This window comes from Mobula birostris, chromosome 4 (genome assembly GCF_030028105.1).
Source record: "Mobula birostris isolate sMobBir1 chromosome 4, sMobBir1.hap1, whole genome shotgun sequence".
In the NCBI taxonomy this organism is placed as follows: Eukaryota; Metazoa; Chordata; class Chondrichthyes; order Myliobatiformes; family Myliobatidae; genus Mobula; species Mobula birostris.
In genome coordinates this window covers 94,463,101-94,485,052 of record NC_092373.1, presented here as the reverse complement: position 1 = coordinate 94,485,052, position 21,952 = coordinate 94,463,101, and the positions used below count along the sequence as shown (strand labels likewise).

General features: G+C 40.2%; 1 protein-coding gene across 1 annotated transcript in view; it reads left to right on the top strand.

Annotated features, from left to right (window-relative positions):
• hdlbpa (high density lipoprotein binding protein a) overlaps nucleotides 1-21,952 on the top strand; it is a 52,396-nt gene that overhangs the window by 14,676 nt on the left and 15,768 nt on the right. The window contains exons 2-17 of the mRNA XM_072255800.1: nucleotides 4,414-4,489; nucleotides 6,568-6,680; nucleotides 7,774-7,928; nucleotides 8,721-8,936; nucleotides 9,394-9,600; nucleotides 10,376-10,591; nucleotides 11,281-11,487; nucleotides 12,375-12,482; nucleotides 12,808-12,912; nucleotides 14,982-15,060; nucleotides 15,698-15,837; nucleotides 16,574-16,678; nucleotides 17,073-17,186; nucleotides 17,676-17,762; nucleotides 20,605-20,736; nucleotides 21,544-21,762. Of these exons, the coding sequence (XP_072111901.1) occupies nucleotides 6,605-6,680; nucleotides 7,774-7,928; nucleotides 8,721-8,936; nucleotides 9,394-9,600; nucleotides 10,376-10,591; nucleotides 11,281-11,487; nucleotides 12,375-12,482; nucleotides 12,808-12,912; nucleotides 14,982-15,060; nucleotides 15,698-15,837; nucleotides 16,574-16,678; nucleotides 17,073-17,186; nucleotides 17,676-17,762; nucleotides 20,605-20,736; nucleotides 21,544-21,762 (2,166 nt within the window). The 5' untranslated portion in view covers nucleotides 4,414-4,489; nucleotides 6,568-6,604. The remainder of the gene's footprint in view (nucleotides 1-4,413; nucleotides 4,490-6,567; nucleotides 6,681-7,773; nucleotides 7,929-8,720; nucleotides 8,937-9,393; nucleotides 9,601-10,375; nucleotides 10,592-11,280; nucleotides 11,488-12,374; nucleotides 12,483-12,807; nucleotides 12,913-14,981; nucleotides 15,061-15,697; nucleotides 15,838-16,573; nucleotides 16,679-17,072; nucleotides 17,187-17,675; nucleotides 17,763-20,604; nucleotides 20,737-21,543; nucleotides 21,763-21,952) is intronic.

Here is a 21,952-nt window from a genome sequence, read left to right as displayed (position 1 = left end):
CAGCTGTGTCTGTATATTAATCTGTACAATACAAAAGTTGGTGTACAATCTCTTCAGTTTGCTATGAAGGAAGGCCTCTCCTTCAAAATGTTTTTCAATTAATAGCCAGAGAAGAGGTTGGACTGTCAGGCACCATTTTCCCAAAGTTGTCTCTTCTAGCGGATATTTTTAAGAACTACTTTGAAATTTCCCTTTTTCAAATGACTTCGTAAAATCTAGGAGAGATTGAACTGTAGATGCTGGAAGTTGTTTGAGTCCAGTCTGAGTTGATGGCTTTGGTCACTGTGGCACTTGAAGTACTACAGTTGGCCTGTCTGGTGTTGCCTCAAATTTCAGCTAAGCATTTTGATTGTGTATTGACATACAGCACAGAGTTGGCCCTTTGAGCTGCATAACACAGCAGTCCCCCAATTTAAACTTGGCCCAATCACAGGACAATTTACAGCGATCAGTTAACCTACCTACCGTTGCAGCTTGAAACCAAAGCACCTGGAAGAAACCCAAGTGGTCACAGGGAGAACGTACAAACTCATTACAGGTAGCAGCAGGAATTAACCCAGGTCCCAGTACTGTAAAGCATTGTGCTAAACATTGCACTACCCTGAAATTGTGGCAAGTAAAGATTCACGCTAAGTAGAACGTGGGAAAATGAAGGTGTTTAAGAGCTTGTGTACAGAAGGGGGAAGTAGAATTGCTCAGCTGAGATGCCAGAAGCTGAGAACTTGCAGTGCTTTGCCTAACAGACAAGGTAACATAAAATAACGTTTGAGCAAGCTCCACTTTTGATTTTCAACTGTATTTAAGAGCCAACTTATTTTGACCTACATTTTAAATCTTCCCTTAATCCTTCTACTGTTTATGGGTGAGTTTTGTAACGGGTGAGGTGACATCAGTGGTTTATTGAAATAGTAAGTGGCTGCCACGTTGACATTTAACATTAGGACGGCTGTTTAGAAACACTGAAAGTGGCTGTTTCATTCTTACTGACCGAGTAACTGCAGTCTTTGATAGCATTGTGGCGTCTCATCTTTCTGTTCCTGGAATGACTTGGTCTTGCTATTCCTTGACTGGCCCTGGCTTCTTCCACCACAGTTTGAATCTGGATCCTTCAGTAATCATTCAATGTTACTGGACTTTTTTCTGGATCTATTGTTTCCGGGGGGGGGAGGGGGAGTGTATAAGTTATAAAAGTGTGCCTGCCATTTTGCTGCTTAAAATGTGTTCAAATGAATATATCATTTTGGTTTTCTACCTCAATCACCTGGGTTTAGTTACTAAATCAAATTTAGATGCTGGAACTCTAATCTAAAAGCAGATAAATGGTCAACAGTTCAGGGCTAGTGTCTGTGGAATGAGGAAAAGTTAATGTTTTAGTTCATTTCCAGAGCGACTATGAATACTTGTTGCTTCCCATTCCACATGAGCTGCCTGACCTATTGGCCATTTTTTTTCGGCTAGCTACCCTGTCTTGATTTCAGTTCCAAACTTTTGGTGTTCCACCTTGGGTGTTGAGTTGGAAGGTGGCTTGCCTCTTAATCCCTGAGGCAGAGGTTAATGTGGATTGCTGCTTCTCCACCTGAATATACCATCTCAACCAATAAATAATGGTGATCTCATCTTTTCTGAGTCATGAAAAATGGTGTTTCTTTTTGGGTTTAGTATATTTAAAATAATTGTTCAGTATTATTCAGCACAGGTTGTGAGCAATTTTGATCCCTCACTAACAGCAGTGTAAAATGGCCACACTGCTTAGTGTTTATTAGTCAGTAGAAGTTTCATATTAGTATTATGCCAAACAAGTGTGAATATTTTAAATTTGAGAAAAAGCTGTTATCCATGCATGTCAGTTTTCTGCGGAATTCGTGTTCCTGTCTCTTGCCATATTGTGTTGTACCAATTTATTTCTCGCCTGTAGCTCAGTTTATCACAGATGTATATGTGTCACTACTTGTGACTTTACCAGCTGCTGCTTGCTGTAGTTTCAATGTTTATTTTAGTTATGCAAATTCCTTCTTCATGTTTCATTTTTTCTAAGATTGGCTTAAAATTGACCTGATTTGCATTCCCTCAATTGAAGCAGGTTTCAAATCCATTCTATTTCTACCCCCTCACTTGATTTTCGGCTTGTTTATCCACAGTTTGTTTTGACTGCAAAGATTTTATTTTTGGCAGATGCTTTTGGATCCTGCTGTATTCCGTGGTCCTTTCTCACTCTTGTATCTCTGCTCCTTCCACTGAGCAGTCTGATCTTTCTAGATTGCTCTGTCGTTCCTGACTTGAATAATAAAGTATGACAAAAATACAAACCTGGCCAGTGTTGTAAATTGGTTTCATTATACAATCTTGCAATTTAACCTAGATATTGGAACAGTACATCCCATAGTGCAGAGCACTGGCTCTCAGTGATTCGATACATGTGAACTGAATACTTCTGTTAAACTAGGCTTTTTGTTTCAAAACAAAATCTTTAACACAGTTTTATTCTTCCAGTCCCTTCTATAGAAGCAAATGTGTCTTTGCAATTGTGCAGGCAAAAAAATTGTCATATCCAATTTTTGTCATCTATCTCCTAACCTCCCTCTAAATCTCTCTGTGAATATTTGCATTTAATCTGATGTTTTCCACACTTGTAACTGTTAATTATGCTCTTGCTGAAGTATTACATATGCACACATTTTACAGTTTTTAAGATGTCATGCATAGTATTAAAAGTTCCAGTGAGCTGGGAGGGTGTGTGGGAACTGGGGCCTTGGTGAGTTTGGTAGTAGCCTGCAATGTATTGTTTTCTAAGATTTCCCCTCGCGTCTCCCCACACTCTCTCCTGGACCTTCTGCAATTTGCCTTTTGCCTTTTGCCACAATAAATACTTCTACAGCTGATGCAATCTCACTGGCTCTCGACTCTGCGTTGCATCATCTGGACAACAGCAGTATCTACGTCAGGCTGCTGTTTATTGATTACAGTTCAGCGTTCAATGTTATGCTCAGTACTAATCAACAAGCTCCTAAACCTGGGCCTCTCTATATCCTCACTTCTCCAGCCCGTCACCTTTCTTACTCACCTGGCGTCACCTATCATTTTCTAGCTAATCCTCCTTCCCCTTCCCACCACCTTTTTGGTGTCTTCTCCCTTCCTTTCTAGGTCTGAAACATTGACTGTTTATGCATTTCAATAGGTGCTGCCTGATCTGAGTTCCAGCGTTTTGCGTGTGGTGTACTAATTCCTAAAAGTACCATTTTTTAAAACTACTGTTGCTGTGACCTGTTAAACTAGAATTTTTTCTCTTTGTCAGTGTAATTGTATTACATAATTGAGGATTACAAATACAGGTCAAGAACCCCTTATCCAAAATGCTCAAGACCGGAAGTATTTGGGAATACATAATAAGATAGTTTTAGATCACATTTTCAACTCTGAATTTGTGTGCTACCAGTGACCGGTCTTTGTCTCACACCTGTTCATCACACATCTACTTAACAGCTTTTTAAAAAAGATTGCATGTCATTTAATGTACTGAAAATGGACACAGAGTAACAAAAACAGCATCAGCAGAGTACCTGCAATGGCGTGTTTTGAGTGAAAGGTAACAGTAGTTGTATTTTACTTTGGGTTTTATGTAAGGTATAAAAACAATCAGCATTGTAGGCTTGTTTTTGTGTTAGACTTTCATCAGCGACGATCTTCGCAAACTCATGAATTTCTCTCCTTCATGATCAGCAGAAGCAAACCAGCCTGCTGAATATTCAATTACCTTAATTTTTAGGCCGTCATGATAGATCTCAGCTTGTTTCATGATCAGCGTACCATGAAGTGGCGTATGTTCACTCCGCTGAGGATACACGATCAGGAACTTCATTTTACTTTTTGCTTTATGCAGTGTTTTTTCTATTTTTCATTACATGTGTGAGGTCACCTCTCAGAACTGTCTGTGGTTCTGAGAGCATCATCTGGGAACTTTCTCAGCGCCTTGTGGAATTTTGTATTTGTCAGTACTTGAAAGAGAAATTCAGACTTGGATAAGGGGTACTAGACCTATATTCCTTAAGCACCTCTCTGCCTCTAGATGCTAAGATATCCGTACTTGCATTTTCTGTTAACTCTCAAATGGGGTGTTCTCGTTACCCTCGATGTTAACTATGGTTCTCATGCCTACTCCATATAAAGCATTGAAAACTGCTGAGGGACAATTCTCTGCAATTGCCCCTAGTAAATTGTGAACCACATTTTGGTAACTAGGTTATAAGTGCTTCAATATTTAGTATGTAAATACAAATAGGTTAGCTGGTGTGGGGCATCTGAGGTGAGGGGAAGGTAACTTGATCCCTTACACGATATGCTCCTGGATGTAACAGTTCAAGTTGCTTATTCACCAACATGCTCTTTGTTGACTATTTCTGTCACTGTCTCCTGCAGATTAAAAAGCTGGCAGGCTGACGTGGGCAGGCATCCACCTACAGGACGGACTTTCTGGCAACTGACCATTTAGCTGGTGAGTATTGTCTACAATTATTTTGTCTATTTATTGAGATACAGTGCCCTGCAATCCCATCTTCCACCTGCCCCTCCTGGCTCACTTGTGCCACACAACTGTAAATTCTTGAATGAGCACTCCCTCAGTTAGCAAAAGGGACTGCTACATGTAGTGAAAGGGGAAACAGTCGCAGCCATCGTTAGTGTGTTAAGTTAGTTGTTTTAGGCGCATCAGCTTCGGTGCCTAGACCTGGCTTGGGTTCCTTGAAATGATCACGTTAGACCCTACTTGGTGGAGCTTGTGCATGATCTCTAAGCAGTCCAATGACATACTGAAAATCATCTTGTCTAAGTTTTGCGCTGGAGCAGGGTACAGTACTATCAAAGCCTGCTAGAGATTGAGGCTGGGCAAGGATAAGGGAAGCATTATATATAAATCACAGCACAGGAACACTACTTTTCCTGTGTTTTACATTCCATCAGCTTTTGCCCTTGTTGTCTGGCTTCGAATTGTTCTTGCACTACTCCCTGCTATTTTCTTCACTACCTTCTAGTGAGCTCAGATTTGGCTAAAGTTGTTGCCACCAATTCCAATTTGGAATCTGAGTTTCTCGTTAACGATTCCTACTTTTGGGTTGTGGTATAGGAGGAAGTGTCTTCTCTACATTTACTCTGCAGTTTGAAGCTTACCTCTTGGGTCATCTCTTGGCCTCTTCATTAGGAAAAGCTAATGGGTTGATTCTCCCACCACTAGTATGGGGCTTTTTCTTTTGCAGCGTCTCTAAATCCTCTTTTGCAACAGATTTTGAGCTATCTGCATTACTGTGGTATAACAATGATTTCATGTTAATTGTTTGCCATTATTGTTAACTGGTCTTATTTTAATTAGCACTGCCACTTAGATTTTGGGGCATTTCAACAACATACTTAACATTTTATTTCATGGATTGGATGTGCTGGAATCTAATACTGATGTAATGTCATGATTTTTCCAGATGTTGACCCCAGTAGGACAGTATCACGTTTTGCCCGAGTTTAAAGGGGAACCAGGTAGATGAGCGAATTATTTGGAAAGCAAAATAAGCAATAAAGGAGCACAGGATTTGGGTGGGTGTGGATCATGTATTCACTCCTAAAGAGGAATGAGAGGCAATCATTTGGAAACGATTTCTGAGTTGGATACTGGGAGGATGTTTCCCATACTGTGGCTTTCAGGAACTGCGTTACAGAATACGGTATCACCTATTTAAGACTAGAATGATGAAGGCCTCTCAAAGTCACAGATATTTGCAAATCTCCTCCTTGGAGCTGTAGAGTTGTTGAATACTGGCAAGCCCACATTTTAATTCCACTTCTCATTCTGACATGTCAGTCCATGGCTGCCTCTACTGTCACGATGAGGCCATACACGGATTGGAGGAGCCACACCTTGTATTCTGTCTGGGCAGCCTCCAACCTGATGGCATGAACATCAATTACTTGAACTTCTGGTAATTGTACCCGCTCTCCTTCACCATTCCCCATTCCTGTTTTCCCCCTCACCTTATCTTACCTGCCCATCACCTCCCTCTGGTGCTCCTCCTCTTTCCCTTTCTTCCATGGTTTTCTACCCTCTCCTGTCTGATTCTTTTTTCCCTCCCTCACCCCCGCCCAGCCCTTACCTCTTTCACCAATAAACCTCCCAGCTCTTACTTCACTATCCTCCCCCTCTCCCAGTTTCACTTATCACCTACGACCTTGTACTTCTTCCTCTTCTCCCTCCATCTTCTTACTCTGACTTCTCTTTTTTTTTTAACCAGTCCTGATGAAGGGTCTCGGCCTCATAGTGTTTCTTTTCCCTCTGTAGTTTGCCTGAGAGCGAAGTTTCATTACTTAAACTTGGTGTTGCCAATATCTCCAGGTGGATATTGACAGATCTTTCCCAAACTGGAAGGAATTTGGGATTGCTGAAAGTGGGCGAGTGGTGATGAGGCTAAAGATGGATCAGCTATGACCTAATTAAATGGCAGAGCTGGTGGGGGCTGGTGGTAAACTACCCTCACTTAGTCCTATTTCTTGATTTGGCCAAGACTGTGCTAATGCTGCCATCCTTTGCAGTGGCATACCCGGACCTCGTGTACGTGGGATTTCGACAATGAGCTCTGTGGCTGTATTGACACCTGAAAGCTTTGCTGAGCACAGGAGTGGCCTTGATGAGCAACAGGTCCAAGGTCAGTGAACAGCTTTATTTATTTTTTAGTATGAATGGTTGGCCTGGGTTGCCAATGTCCTTGTTCTTTATCTGTCCTGAGACTTTTTGATCTTGAGGGGGGATGTTGTTTCAACCTGGTTTACTTCTCACAGGTAGAAACGATTGTCTGTTGGCCATCTAGCTTTATCTAACTTCCCAGTTTTTTTTTTTTGTAGACTTTTTTTTACAAGCCATTAGACAATGCCTGGCTCTCTTGATGGTGTATTAATTTGGAACCAGGGTGACTGAATAGTTCCAATCATTCAAGCTTTATCCTCTTAGCTGTAATGAATACGTGATGGGTGTCCATAGTTCTTGGTAGTTAAGGGAGAGGATGGGAGATCTCTTGAAGCTACTGCCACTTGCAATATTTTAATACAAAAACCATTGAGCATTTGGGTTATTGTAACATACTTCTGGACTTGAGCCATTGTCTAGTTTGGTTTCCAAATAAACATCGATGGTTCCTTCCCCCCGCCCCCCCCCCACACCGGGAAGGAGAGAAAGATTCCTGTTTGCACACAAGTGCTGTTTGGCTCCTCAGTGTACCTAGGAAGAATAAAGTCCACTGGCTCCAGGCTATTAATTTCAACCAAACTCCTTTTGGTTGAAATTAATAGCAGGCCAGGAGCTTGCTTCATTGCTTCAGCTGATACAAAAACTAGAGCTGGCAGGAAACCTGTCTAAAGCATGACTAGTAATTCTGTTTGTGTGAGGTGCATTGTCTTGTGATATATTGTAAATAAGCTGACAGACTTCTACTAGACACTGAATAGCTAATAAATGAAACTTGAGTATCTTCAGGCCTGTTTTGGTATCAAGCTGCTGTTGGTTCTGCTGCTATATTTTTCACTTATTTCTGCCTTTTTTTTTAATGTTACTGTTCCTCAGCCCATCTATTGCCTGAACCATGAAGCAAGAGTCCATTGCATATGCATTTTTTTGGATTAAGATGTCAATTATGGTATTACTTTTCCAAAAAAATTTTAATTGCAATGGTATAAAGTGAACATGCAGTTTTAAAGTTAATTTTTAACGGACTTTAACCAAACAAAATTCTTCTTTGCCCATAGCAAATGTTGGCTCTGAGGATGAGACTGATTTGGTACCAACTTACAAGGAAGCATTTCCTCCTCTCCCTGAGAAAGCAACTTCTGTAGAGACTACAACAGAACCATCTGGAGCATGGACCAAAATCCGACCACTCAAATCTTCTCTTATCACCCAGGTATATGGCTGGTTGCATTTGACTTGTTTATGAAATGAAGTGTAAGATTTCCTGAGTGGATTTGGCAAGTAGTAATGTGTAGAGAACTGATTTTTGCATTGGAAATTGAATGGGAGTAATAATGGTTCCATTCACACTTCCTGTATTCAAAGCTTGTTTGAGTTGTGAATATTTTGCTGTACTGATAATGGATATTAGCTCAAACATAATCCTCTTTCCACCCTTTAGCACAGGTTGGATTCAGATCTGCATTGAAGGATCATTTGTTCTGATATAGGATCCTGGGGGTGAAATGATAACCCTGTTACCTTTCCACAGATGCTGCTTGACTTGCTGAATATTTCCAGCATTTGTTTTATCTCTGCTTAAGAGTTACTATAATAAAGAAAAATGTTAGAAGCATTCAGCAGATGATTTAACCAAGTACCTAGAGAGCTGTTATTGGTATAGACAGTTGGGGCTGGGGGCGGTGACGGTAATAGCAATGCCATTGGAAGAAAACATTGGTTCAATAACTTGTTGCAAGAGAAAGTTGGTAATTAAATGACTAAATTTGTTTGAATAGTAGTCAGAAAACCAAGAGAATTGTGAGTGTATATATTTTTTTTAAAAATGTAACAAGGGATTAGCTTTTTGTAGACACAAGACTGCAGGTGCTGGTAATCTGGAGCACGCACAATATGGTAAAAAAATCAACTCAGTGGGTCAGGCAGCATCTACAGAGAGAAATGACAGTTGATGTTTTGATATTTTCTTTTTGTTTTAACATTTTAAGTTTTTGTTTTGTACCAGGTTTTTCATGTGCCATTGGAAGAACGCAAGTACAAAGAAATGAACCAATTTGGAGAAGGAGACCAGGCTAAAATCTGTCTGGATATCATGCAGAAGACCGGTGCGCACATTGAACTCTCATTGGCCAAGGACCAAGGTCTTTCCATCATGGTTTCTGGAAAGCTTGAAGCTGTCATGAAAGCAAGGAAGGAGATTGTTGCTAAACTGCAGACTCAGGTAGGCATTCTGTGGACTGGAGAGGACCAAGAGGGAATCCCCAAGCTCTTGGAGAGAAACAGAACTTGATCTGGTACAGATGGAAGGGGAGAGATGTTGCATTTTTGTTATTTTAAAGGGATCTGGTTGGACTATGCTGTACAAGTATAAACATTCCTTGAGTAGAATAAGAGTGGATAATTGTTAATATGCATTCACCAAATGTGAAAGCCTAGATCTGAGATGAGCTTGTTTTTTGTGTGTAGAATTCCTGTCACACTCGTAAAAAGGACTAGGCTGTTCAATTTTCAATTTCTAGTTTATTGCTGTCCCAGATCTTTGTTTATGGAATCTGATTATTTTTAAGTGATTTTTCATTTAGATATTTTACTCTGATTGGATTCTTGGTGTCACTGCGAGGTTGTTTTATTTTGGCTGGTTACACAGTATTTGATTGACTGATTGTCCACTGCTTCAGGCCTCAGCAACAGTAACCATCCCCAAAGAACATCATCGTTTTGTGATTGGAAAAAGTGGTGAGAAACTGCAGGAGTTGGAACTAAAAACAGCAACTAAGATCCAGATTCCTCGTCCTGATGATCCCAGCAACCAGATTAAAATAACTGGCACAAAAGAAGGCATTGAGAAGGCACGCCATGAAATCTTGCTGATTTCTGCTGAACAGGTACATACAGAAGACCCTCTGTAACTGATTTTTGGATGTTATCCCAGGAGTTGGGTCAGTGTATACCTTGGAATAGGACTTCTTGGCAAATTTGAGATGCTGTCTTTATATATCTTTTGGCATCATTTTCTCCAACTAGTCCTCTGCAGTCTTGGTAATGGGGCAATCATATTCTGTGCCCTCTGCCACTGACAATGTGTCTGATGCAATTAAATGGCACTTGGGAAACCTCTTCTCTATTTTCCGTCCTATATGAATTGTTTCTTTTGATTTGAATTACATCTATGGGCATTCTATCCACTTGCAAGTTCCATCTGTAACTCTTTAAATTTGTCTCTTTAGATTTTAAACCCAATTTATTTATATTTTCTTTCTATCAAACCTATGGTAGTTGATCATGGTGGTAGTAGTTTGTACCACCATGCCCTTCAGTATAGAAAGAAGGCAGTCATCCCACAGTGTGCCATCCGTTTGAAATGGACATGTGGAAAGGTTGCTGTAGAGTCTTGTCTAAAGACATCTCCTTTCTCAGTAGCCTGTCACTTCCTCTTAAACTTGTAGCTAAGAGCTATATATGATACACTTTTCCCTCACCTTTTTGATTGGAGGGGAGTGGAGAGGAAGTCTTTCCATTGCCAAGTCCCATTCCATTGAGATTATGAATAGGTGATTCAGAGTAGTGTTAGTATTGACTCCTTTCAACAGAGTCCAATTCTGAAAAAGCTGCTGCTTTTAGCCCTGGTTTTGCTGCTGAACTCTTCTGCATTTCCTACAGGATAAGCGTGCAGTTGAAAGGATCAACATTGAGAAAGTATATCACACATTTATTGCTGGACCCTATAATAAGACCGCTGGGGAGCTGATGCAGGAGACTGGGACTCGAATCAATATCCCACCACCAAGTGTTATGAAAAATGAGATTGTCATCACCGGAGAGAAAGAACAGGTTGCACAAGCTGTTAACCGCATCAAGAGGATCTATGAGGACAAGGTAAAAAGGGTCTATCATGAGATGCATACTGCCTGACAGAGCTTTCCTTGGTTCCTTTATGAATGCTCAAGGTTGACTTGGCAGTTCTGTGGCACGTACCGGTCAAGGTTGTGACCTGACTTGGTGTAATGCAACAGGGACTGCCCTTCATGTTCGCTCATGCTCCTTGGTGAGAGGGGTTCAAATGAAACGTTTAAAACAATGAAATGTTTGCTTTGATAGGAAGATTGGAACTCGAATGTGTATAACAATGACGTTAACCAATACTATGCTGCACATCATGAAGACTATTACAGTTGAACACTGGAGTAAAAGCAGAATTCTGGAATTGCTGAGCAAGCCTGGCCATTTTAAACTGACTTGATTTGCATTGTCACTTCCCTCCAGCTTGCATTGCTTGACCTTCCAAAAGATTCCAGGACAGTGATGTTCGTTTTCTGCTCTACCCAAGCATTTAATTGGCTTAAAGTTTTAATTTTGCTACTTCATCTCTAATTATTTTTTACACTCCTGTTCCCCAATAAACACATCCTTTTTCCCCACCAACACTAGACAAAGGTGATGTTCAGTTCATCACAGCTGAAATTGGGCAACTTGTTGCATTCTAAGATTAAGTTGTGTTTTTGTTGCACAAGGATATACTTAGAGTTGCTTTGTGGGATAAGCTTAAATCTATTATTTTCTTTTAGAAAAGCAAAACCACAACAATTGCAGTGGAGGTGAAAAAATCACAACACAAGTATGTTATTGGACCCAAAGGCAACTCATTGCAGGAGATCTTGGAACGGACTGGAGTATCGGTCGAAATCCCACCCTCCGATAGCAACTCTGAAACTGTCATCCTTCGTGGTGAACCTGATAAACTTGGACAGGCTCTAACCGAAGTCTATGCTAAAGTAAGTGAATTTCATGCTACATTTCATAATGATAGAAATTTGTCCAATTTGACGTTTTATTTAAACAGCTTTTCAAATCAAATGACATTCTGGAGCATCTTGCTTTCACTGGTACAGGTTTATCTTGGGAGAGCTGGGGTGGGGGGGGGGGGTAAATTGGATATTTGGTATTTATCTTTCCTTGTGCTGTGGATTTGGGAGGGGAGGAGAATTAGAGACCTAACAAGTGACAGTATGTTCATGTTGAGCTATATAAGATTAATTTGTTCCTTCTGCACAAGGTATTTCCAGAGATGATCGCCCGTCCGTTTTTCTGACGTAAGTGGAGGAAAGTGCAGAAAATCCCCCTCCTTGAGACAATCTGACAAGCTCTAAAATCATCAGCATCTGACACCAATTAGCTTCGATCTTTGATTTTGATGGTTGCCTCTTGCAGTACTGAAGATCTATAGTGAATTTGCATATTATTTCACTTGCCGTTCCTTCTCTTGTCCCACAGTACCTTATCAACTTAAACTCAATGTGTTCAAATATCAAGTCTCTATGGATCTCTGTGTCCTGGAGATGTAATGCTCTTTGTCAAAATGGTTTGTGGTGGTATCAATTTTCTAGTTATATAAAACAATCTGACAGTAAAGGCAGTAACACAGGAGTCCTATCCTTGATATGACCACCTTAGCTTTTTTCCAGAACGTGTGCTTTGACTTCTGTTTTTTTTTTTTTGAAATTGTACAAACTTTATTAGTGTAGCAGTATCAGTCCCAAGTTCCAATAATATCTGTATGAAAAGCAGTACAGTATTATTTCAGTACTTAACAAAAGTGAAAGAGTTCAGACACAAAGCTACTGTGCATGATGAGATGGCTGATATTTTCTCTCTTTTTAAGGCAAATAGTTTTACAGTAGCAAGTGTTTCTGCCCCATCTTGGCTACATCGCTTCATAATTGGGAAGAAAGGTCAGAATCTGAGCCGCATCACACAGCAAATGCCAAAGGTACAGAAAGTGCGACTACTCCAGTAACTTGTATAATTGGCAACATTCACTTGGTTGCATATGTTTAATGGGTACTTTGTTCCAATCTTTCGTATACTATAAAACTCATTTGGCTTTTGACATTGACTTTGGAATATTGCAGCTTCTGTACCCCAATATTCAAAGTGATTAGTTGTGTGGTTTCCTTTCTCCAAACTGGAAGATGAATGTGACCCTTTCGGACCTATTTGACTTTTGCTGTTGTACACAAAGGAGGTTTCTCAAATGGGTTGTTTTCACTGAAGATTGATTTTATTCTGTGTTTCCGTTGTCAATCCTGGTGCAGGTATATATTGAATTCACTGATGGTGAGGATAAGATTTGTCTGGAAGGTCCAACAAAGGAGGTGCAACAAGTCCAACAGCAAATTGAAATTGTTGTGCAGGATCTGGTGAGTATTGGATTAGAAACATCTTTGAAATTTACCAAGTATCTTTTCAGCAAGATTTTGTGTATTAGTTACTGGGGAGTCTTAATAATTGATATTTACATATTTATGATTTTAAAAATCATATTTTATGGCCTATATTTTAAAAAGTAATCATTTTGGAAAAGAACAACAGAATCACTGTGCTTGTTTAGAGTTCAAGGGATTTATGAAATACTGGTAACCATTGCAAACGTGTTGATTAGATAGTTATCAAAAGGTTGAACCAGAGGCGTATGTCAAACTGAGGTCATGGAAAAATCCCATAGCAAATGATCAATACAAAGGTCTGTATTGTAGCCATACTTTGCTAACAATGATCATAGGCCTTTACGGACCAAAAGGCTGCACTGACATTTCTAGCCACATGTAGAGGCTAGGCTGAAGCATTTGCTGTCCTGATTAGACGGCACTGCTAAATGAATGATCCATTCTGGACTCTTTGCCAGAAATTGGTCTTCTAATAGCTTAATTAATTGCACTCGATCAAGAAGTGCCTCTGTGCTGAAAGCATGAAGTACCCCTGACAATAGTGTAGCCTCTGCTATTTGTATCACTAGACAAGCTAGTTTAATTTGGTTATAGAATTGATTCTTGTCCAATAAAATGGAAGCTTCCCAACTGCAAAAGAATGGTAATTGGTCAAATAGATTTACCCATGTCTGCCTACTCTTAATTGGGCTCATGGTGGAAAATGTCTTTGGTGTTACCAAGTGCACTTGTTCACTATTACTCCACTTGGGTTCCGTAGGGACTTGTCTCTACACATAACAAAGGATCAGGAAATTGGCTGCTTGCAACATTTGTCCAAGTGTATCATTCAACAGCCCTAGTGGAAATTATTCTGAAGTTGACTAGAATCTAGAGAACTGACTATTGCCAGCTGAGCCAAATTGTCTCGACACTCAGATATTGCCCTCTAACTTTCATTCCTCTGCCCTAACATCTTTTGATTCATCTATGACTTCAGGAGTGGATATATCTGCTTCTGATTAGTGTTCATTTCTTCTGCAGTAACACCTAAAGAATAAATTTGGAATGGTACGGTGACTTTAATGAATGTCGCATGAGGTTTTGCAGTGCGAACTAGTCTGTAGATGTGCTTCTATAGCTTTAATTTTGTAGCTTGCGATACAATTGCATTTAATGTTGTATGACATGGGACAGAATTATGCCATTCAGCCCATTTAGTTTTTTCCACCATTTCATCGTGGCTGATCCATTTTCCGTATCAACCCCATTCTTCTGCCTTCTCTAACCTTTTAATGCCCTTGCAAATCATTAACATCTGCTTTAAATATACCCAATGATGTGGCCTCTACGGTGTCTGCGGCAATGAATTCCACAGATTCACCACCCTCCAGCTAATGAAATTCCTCATCTGTGTTCTAAAGGGACGTCCTTGTATCCTGAGGCTGTGCTCTCTAGTCTTAGACTCCCCACAATATGAAGCATCCTCTCCATGTCAACTCTATGTAGGCCTTTCAATATTCAGTAGATTTCAATGATATCCTTCATACCCCCTCCCCATCCATTCTAAAGTCCAGTGAATATAGGCCCAGAGCCATAGAGTGCTCCTCGTATGTTAACTCTTTCATTCCTGGAATAATTCTCAGGAACTACTTCTGGACTCTCTCCAATGCCAGTGTGATCGAAATCACTGGAGAGACACTAAAACTGTTGATATAGAAGTCTTTATTTTCATAACAAACGTGCATTCTTCCGGAGAGACTCCTGGTAGAGTCTCTCAAACTCAAAAGTACATTATTTTTTATATGCCCTTAGATGTTTCAATAATTACAATGACATTGTCAACCCAACGTATTGAGGTAAGACAATGCTTCCCTTGAATTGCATATCTACAGTGGGAGACACCTGAATGGTTAAATGACTTGGCTGGGACAAACAAATTGCAAACTTCCCTGAACTTGCCTACAATGGTGCAAATTACTGAAACACACAGATGTCTGCATTGATTCAGGCAAATTAACAGAACTCCATTGTCTTAACATTTGGTTTATTATAAATTTCAGGTTAATCGTATGGACTACACTGAGTTGACAATTGATCCCAAATTTCACCGTCACCTAATTGGAAAGAATGGAGCAAACAGTAAGTATCCAGATGCAAGAGTGAACAATTCTTATTCAAATTAAATTAAAATTGATGAAAATAGCAGGAAGTGTCTAGTGGACAGTCTTAAATTATCATTATCTCTAATTGGCACTTTGTGCTTCAGTTATGTTAAGGAGTTGTATTCCTCCACATCTGGTGAGATTTCCTCTTGATCCACAGGTGTATCTGAGGGAAAATTGGTGGGGGAGGGAATGCTAGACAGACTGGCACGTCTGACCCTAAGTAGTAGTCTAGAAATTTGTAAAAGCAAGTAGCCTGAAGAAATTTTGTGTTTTTAGTGTAGAGGATAAACCAGCAAGGGGGAAACTGCACTGGAACTGAGCACAGTACAGAAGAGAAAATATGCAGACTTGACGTGGCAGGTTGGATAAGCAATGAACTGTTTGCCCCTGGCTTTAAAATATTTGAATGCCGGTGTCTGATTGCAAATCCTGGTGTGTGTTCTCCTCACGACTGAAAACCAGGTCTGAGAAAACTGAAGGAGAATTTGAGTCTGACAATAAGTTATTACCTCTCATTATAACACTAAATAACAAGACCTGAGCTTTAAGCAAACTGCTATTATGTGGACCTACACTCTGTAATTGTTCTCTTTGGGCTTTTTTTTAAAAAGTAAATCGCATCAAGGATCAGTACAAGGTCTTGGTGCGAATCCCTCCTGATAATGAGAAAAGCAATTTGATCCGAATTGAAGGTGATCCACAAGGAGTTCAAGATGCTAAGAAGGAATTGTTGGAGCTTGCATCCAGAATGGTGAGTAGTGGAGAATGAAAAGATGTGGCAGCAAAGTGGTTTGGACTGGCTATTAAAAGTATAATCTCGGTTCTGCTGGCTCCACTGAAGCTAAGATAACTTGTATGTGGCTAAGTGATAAAACGAAGTTGCAAGCTTGCACGATGGTAAATCGCATCTAACCCAGTCTCTTCCAAAAGTTGTTGATGTGCATGCGTTATTTGGAATGAGAGCTCTGGCTTTAAAAAATATATATTTATTTTGCGGGTCTATAGAGTTGCTAAGGCTATTAAAGACACATTTTTTATTAACCTGGCTAAGAGCTCCTGCATTTAAAACTTGACTAGATCAAATTCTGAAAGACTCTGTGCATTTGCTTGAGAAATTTTTGAGAGTTTTCACATAGTTTTTAAAATAACTTGAAAGCTTGTGCTTGCTGAGATTTGGGAATTCCTGGTACACTTTGTATGTTCTAGATTCCTACAAGGTAACTAAAGTTGCCTCTATTTTAGTCAGTATGGGTATAGCATTAAAATGTTGATTTATTATGCTAGCTTCTATATAATTTGAAAACAAGAAATCATTTTTAACTCTTGATTTGGGATTGAGAACATAGAATCCATTTTATTTTACAGCTCTAGCTCGCAGCACCCATCAAATCTAGATTGGCAAGTGCCAATCATGTAAGTAGGTTTTTTTCAGCTTTAAGTACAGTTGAATGCAGCAATTGATTTCAAATTGCTTTATTGATCCACAGGAAAATGAGCGCACCAAGGATTTGATCATCGAGCATCGTTTCCACCGCACAATCATTGGCCAGAAGGGGGAGAAGGTCAAGGAGATCCGTGACAAGTTCCCTGAGGTAATCAATGCTGGGAGAAGTTTTTCTTTTTTTTCCCTCTCTCACCATCACTATCACGTGTCAACTTCCATTCCTTTTGTTAAACTCCCTATGTAACTGTGGAGGTACAGAAGCATCCGGGCGAGGGCTGCCAGAATGGGGAACTGCTGTGAGACTAATGAAAACCCTGTTACCACGAAGATCTTGTCACGAGGACAGCGAACTGTTTGCCTTTGCTGCGCTTTACTATATGAATTTTGAATTGTATTTGTAACTTCTAGTATGTTTTGATTTATGTGCTGTGTGTGTTATGTGGATGCACTGTGGTCTGGAGGAATGTTTTATTTGGTTGTGTATATAATTACAGTCAGATGACAAACTTAAATTGAACTGTATGTATCCCAAACTTTTTCAGGTCATAATTAATTTCCCAGATCCAAATCAAAAGAGTGATATAGTGCAACTGCGTGGTCCCAAAAATGAAGTGGAGAAATGTGCCAAGTTTCTGAACAAAATTGTAGCTGAACTTGTAAGTGCTGGCCTGAGCCAAATCAGTTTTGAGTTAGCAGAACACATGGGGAAGCTATGCCATTTCTGTAATGCAAAGTGTAGTTATAAGACTTGGGTTTGCACAAAGTTAGTTATTGAAATGGACCTTCTGTTCTGCAGCTCATGGGTTGGAATAAAGGTGGGCGAGTTTAGTATTTTTTTATTACTTCAGAATTGTGTGCTGACAGTAGATGACTAATCACAATGCATTAGCTGTAAATCTACAAATATTGCAGGAAAGTAACTTTGAGCAATCAGTCTTGTGACTGGCAGTTTTTAAAATAAAACTCTGGCTATAACTTAACTGTATACTATTGGATGCTGTGGCTTCTAAAATTAAATTACTTTCATTTATGTTAAGGGGAAGCTACAGGTGTATTGTTAGTTAAAATTGTGGGTTGGGAGCAGTCGGGCAAGGATGAGCTATACCTTCATATTAACACTGATTTGTATTCGCCTTTAAATTTAGGTGGAAAATAGTTATTCAGTCTCTGTGCCTATCTTCAAGCAGTTCCACAAAAACATCATTGGGAAGGGAGGAGCAAATATCAAGAAGGTATGAACTTGCGGACTTTGCTTATTTACTGATTTTCTAAGTTGGGTATTCACTGCTCTTGGAACAATATGCATGACCAGGAAGAGCTGATTTAATGATTAACATTGGGATTGTTCTCATTAACTTATTTCATACTCATACCTTTTTATTCATTTAAATCGTTAGAAGTAGAGGGAATTGTAGACCAAGTATATTGAAAACAGAAAATCCCACAAGTGGACAGTAGGCCAAAGGGTGTGTTTCCATACAGTATTACCGACTCTATCACCATAACTGCAGGTATTGAATTAATATTTAAGAGCCTCAGTCACTGCCTATACATTTAGTTCAATGTCATTTTGAGCAATCTGACCAGGTGTAACTAGTAGATCAATTTGCTTTTCCTTGGCCAATTTGTCAGTTTCCTGTGCATGTAGTGCTTGAATCTGTGTCAGCCTTTTTCTGTTTTCTTTGCAACATTCCTGTGGAATCTTTCCACTGAGTATTGTTATTGCTAGATAAACTCCCTGTTGAGTGGGCAGTGTACCTAATTAGACATGATAGAAAGAATCCAAGATTTGTGTTTGGATTATTCTGTCTTGACAGTGCAGTTGATGCCGTGCTCGTGAAACCTGGTTAATGACCAGCTGCAGAGCAGAAGTGCTTGCTATAGCTACCAGAAGCCACTCTCATCACCACTAGCAGCTCACAAATGCTTGAGGACCTCAGCAGGTCAGGCAGCATCTTTGCAGGGAAATGGACAGTTGGCGTTTTGGGCTGAGACCCTTCGTCTGGACTGGAAAAGAAAGTGGCAGAAACCAGAGTAAGGTACAAGCTAGCGGGTGATAGGTTAACCAGGTGAGTGGGAAGGTGCATGGGTAAGGGGTATCAGGTGAGAAACTAGGAGGTGTGTCTCCTACCTCCCAGCTGCTCACCTCAGAATCTGCTTTCATATCACCAGCATTTGTTAACTTAGTGGCAGCAGTACAATGCAATACGTGATAATATAGAAAAATAAATAATTACTGTGTGTGTGGGTTCAACATCCATTCAAGAATCAGATGGAGAGGAGAAGAATTGGCCCTCTCCTACCCACCAACTTCTCCCCTCACCTGGTCTACTTATCACCTGCCAGCTTGTCCCCTCCCTGCCCTCTCCCCCCCCCTGACCTTTTTTCTTTTGGCATTGAACTGTTTGCAAATGCATGAGAGAGCATTGGAGGTGACCAGATATCTAGAAGTTAATGAACCTGGCTTTCAACAGTGCAAATAGATTGTCTTTTGTTCTGGCAGGGGTATATGGGCCATTGGGTGATAGAAATGGAGGTAAAGGGGGTAAAGGTTGCACCTCTTGTGTGGGAAGAGAAGAGATGTGGGTTTGAACAGACAATGTTTGTGGTACTGGTGTGGAATAAATATTTGATTTATGCTAATCCCTCCCTGATGTACATCCTATTTTGGATCTGTTTGGCAAAGTTCTTGATGGTGACATACCGGACAGAAATTTTAAGATTTCCCAAAGTTGAGTACAATATTAGCCTTTTGTGTCTGGTGCTTCAGTGAAATATTTTTGTTATTATTCAGTTCATTTCCCTGGGCTATTTCAGTGATAACCTTAGTGGAGAAGAATATTATTGCTACTGTTTCTGGATATGTGACCATATTTTGGATATCCTCAATTGTCTTTTGGAGGCTGCTGCTGTGGACATTTCATATTTGTCTAGTGTTCTTGGTTGGAGTGATGATTTTTGCTTTTTTTAATTGAAATGTGTAGCTTCCTCTCTACCCCCACTTCGCTTGTCTGCTGGGTTTGACATCTCTGCCTTGCTATTTTTCTGAATGGACTAACAAGTGTAACTACCCACACTGATGTTCTTCGCCATTTAACATTCTGATTCCACTTGCTTGTGGCAGCTCATTGTATCTCAGATTCTCCAAAACTAAGCTTGGCCTTGTCGTGATTACCCAGATGGACTGAGGAAAAAGAGTTAGATATTCTTAAGTCTCCTTGAAGGCTGGAGGTGGGGTGGCTTGTAAAGAACTGGCCCATAGGCGAGTGAAGGAATTTCTTGTCCAGGTGGGAAACATTAAGTCCAGTTTAAGCAGTAAAAGCGGCCTACCATCTTACTACCAACCCACCCATCCTGTTGTCATACACCTTCTGCTCTATGGAAGAAGGAGCATGTGGGTCCAATATTGGCTTTGCCAGCCACCTCAAACCCTCGAATCATTATCTCCTATCTTGACACACTGACCTGGGGTAGTTTGGCATATGAAAGGATCAATGGTTTTGTAGCCCATGCAAGTACCATTTAGATAAGTTGCTATTTAATTCTCTTTCCAGTTTAATATTCTATAGATTTCCACCTCTTCACACTTACTTGAAAAGTACTTAAGTGACTGATGTTGAGTGATCCAAGAAAAGAGATCCTCTGTAGCGTTCAGTATCACACAATGTGATTCATTTGCGGAAAAGGATGAGTTCTTGCATTTGTCAAAGGCTTATTGTTGAGTAATATTCCTTTTTGGTGGGCCTAGAACCACATATTTTCTATTGCTGTCTTTTGGAAGTAAGAATTATTAACACCTCTGCCTTGGCAACAAGTGAATTTAAAAAAAACCTTAACATTAGTGTATGATCCATATATCAAAGGTTTCAAGGAATTGGGGCTGCAAATCTTTTTTTTTCCTCTGGATTTATTTTTTTGAAAATGCTTAAGTGTCTGGTAAAGACTGGCTTTTGGCTAATTATAATTTGTGACCCCCACCAATCCATGGTAACAGCTACTGACTTTCATATCACCAACTCAAAATGATGGCATCTTTGAGCGTATTACAGATTCTTTTTCTTGAATTATTTCCAGATTCGTGAAGAAACTAATACAAAGATTGATCTGCCAGCAGAGAACAGCAACTCTGAGATGATCGTTATCACAGGAAAGAAATCCAATTGTGAAGCAGCTCGTTCCAGGATTCTGGCTATCCAGAAGGAACTGGTAGGGGTCACTTCCAGTTACTCTGCAAATTAAAGTTCTTGGAGAGGAGTGTTACATATTCTTCCTGTATAGTCTACATGATTTCTGCTGCCCTATAGCATCTAATTGTACTAAGTTGATTGAAGCAGAAGGTTCCTGTCCACTATTCATTTTGTCATTTTATTTAGACTGTTGGAAGAGGTGGAGTTTAGATGAAAGATCAGGAAAATATTGTGCTACTTTCTGACCTGGAGGAAAAATTATATTCAAGCTATTGCTCGTTGTAGTAGAAGTTGGTGTTGTACAGCATGGAAACTAGCCTTTCAGTTGTTTGTCCTGGCCATTAAGCATCCTTTTTATTCTTTCCCCTTCCTCCCTTTTCTCCAAATCCCCACCACAATTCATGTAAATGTTCTCCACGTACTTGGGCAATTTGCAGTAGCTAATCAACTTGCCAACCCAAGTTGCCACAGAGAGAATGTGCCAACTCCACATTGAGGTCCATGGTCAGGAGACTTTATAAGTACCAGGTTGGACACTGGTTCTTTTGGTGAGAGCAGAACTAATAGCTCTCCAGAATTTTCCCTTGCGTTCCCACACGTCAATTCTACCTCAGACCAGCTGTAGAAGCTGTTCACGTGTTTTGAAAGATAAGTTGTTCCACCAAGGTCAATGAGCAATGAAGTATTCCAAGGTGACTAAGTGGCAAGACTCCCTGATTAGAATGCTGGCTATGAAATTCACTCTGCAGCATTAACGTCCCTATTTACAGAAGAATTCAACCTATCAGATTTTCCTCTATTTTGTTAATGGTATTTCTCCTTCCAGGCGAATATCACTGAAGTCGAAGTTTGCATTCCAGCTAAACTCCACAATTCCCTGATTGGTGCAAAGGGCCGTTTTGTCCGCTCCATTATGGAGGAGTGTGGAGGTGTACACATCCACTTTCCTACTGAAGGTTCAGGCAGTGACACAGTAACCATCAGAGGTCCTACCGAGGAGGTTGACAAGGCCAGGAAGCAGCTCCTTCACCTGGCGGAGGAGAAGGTAACACAATGACATCTGGAGTTGAAAAAGAGCCTTTACGTAGATCTGGCTACTGAAGCATGTTCCTGAAGGGAGAAAAATCTTGCAAAGTAACAGCATAAGAGTATTGTGCTCTCCCTCCTGTGAGGAGCAGCATTTCCAATCCAGTGCTCAGATAGAAGGTTGTCTGCTAGATACCATTTGGACTTTG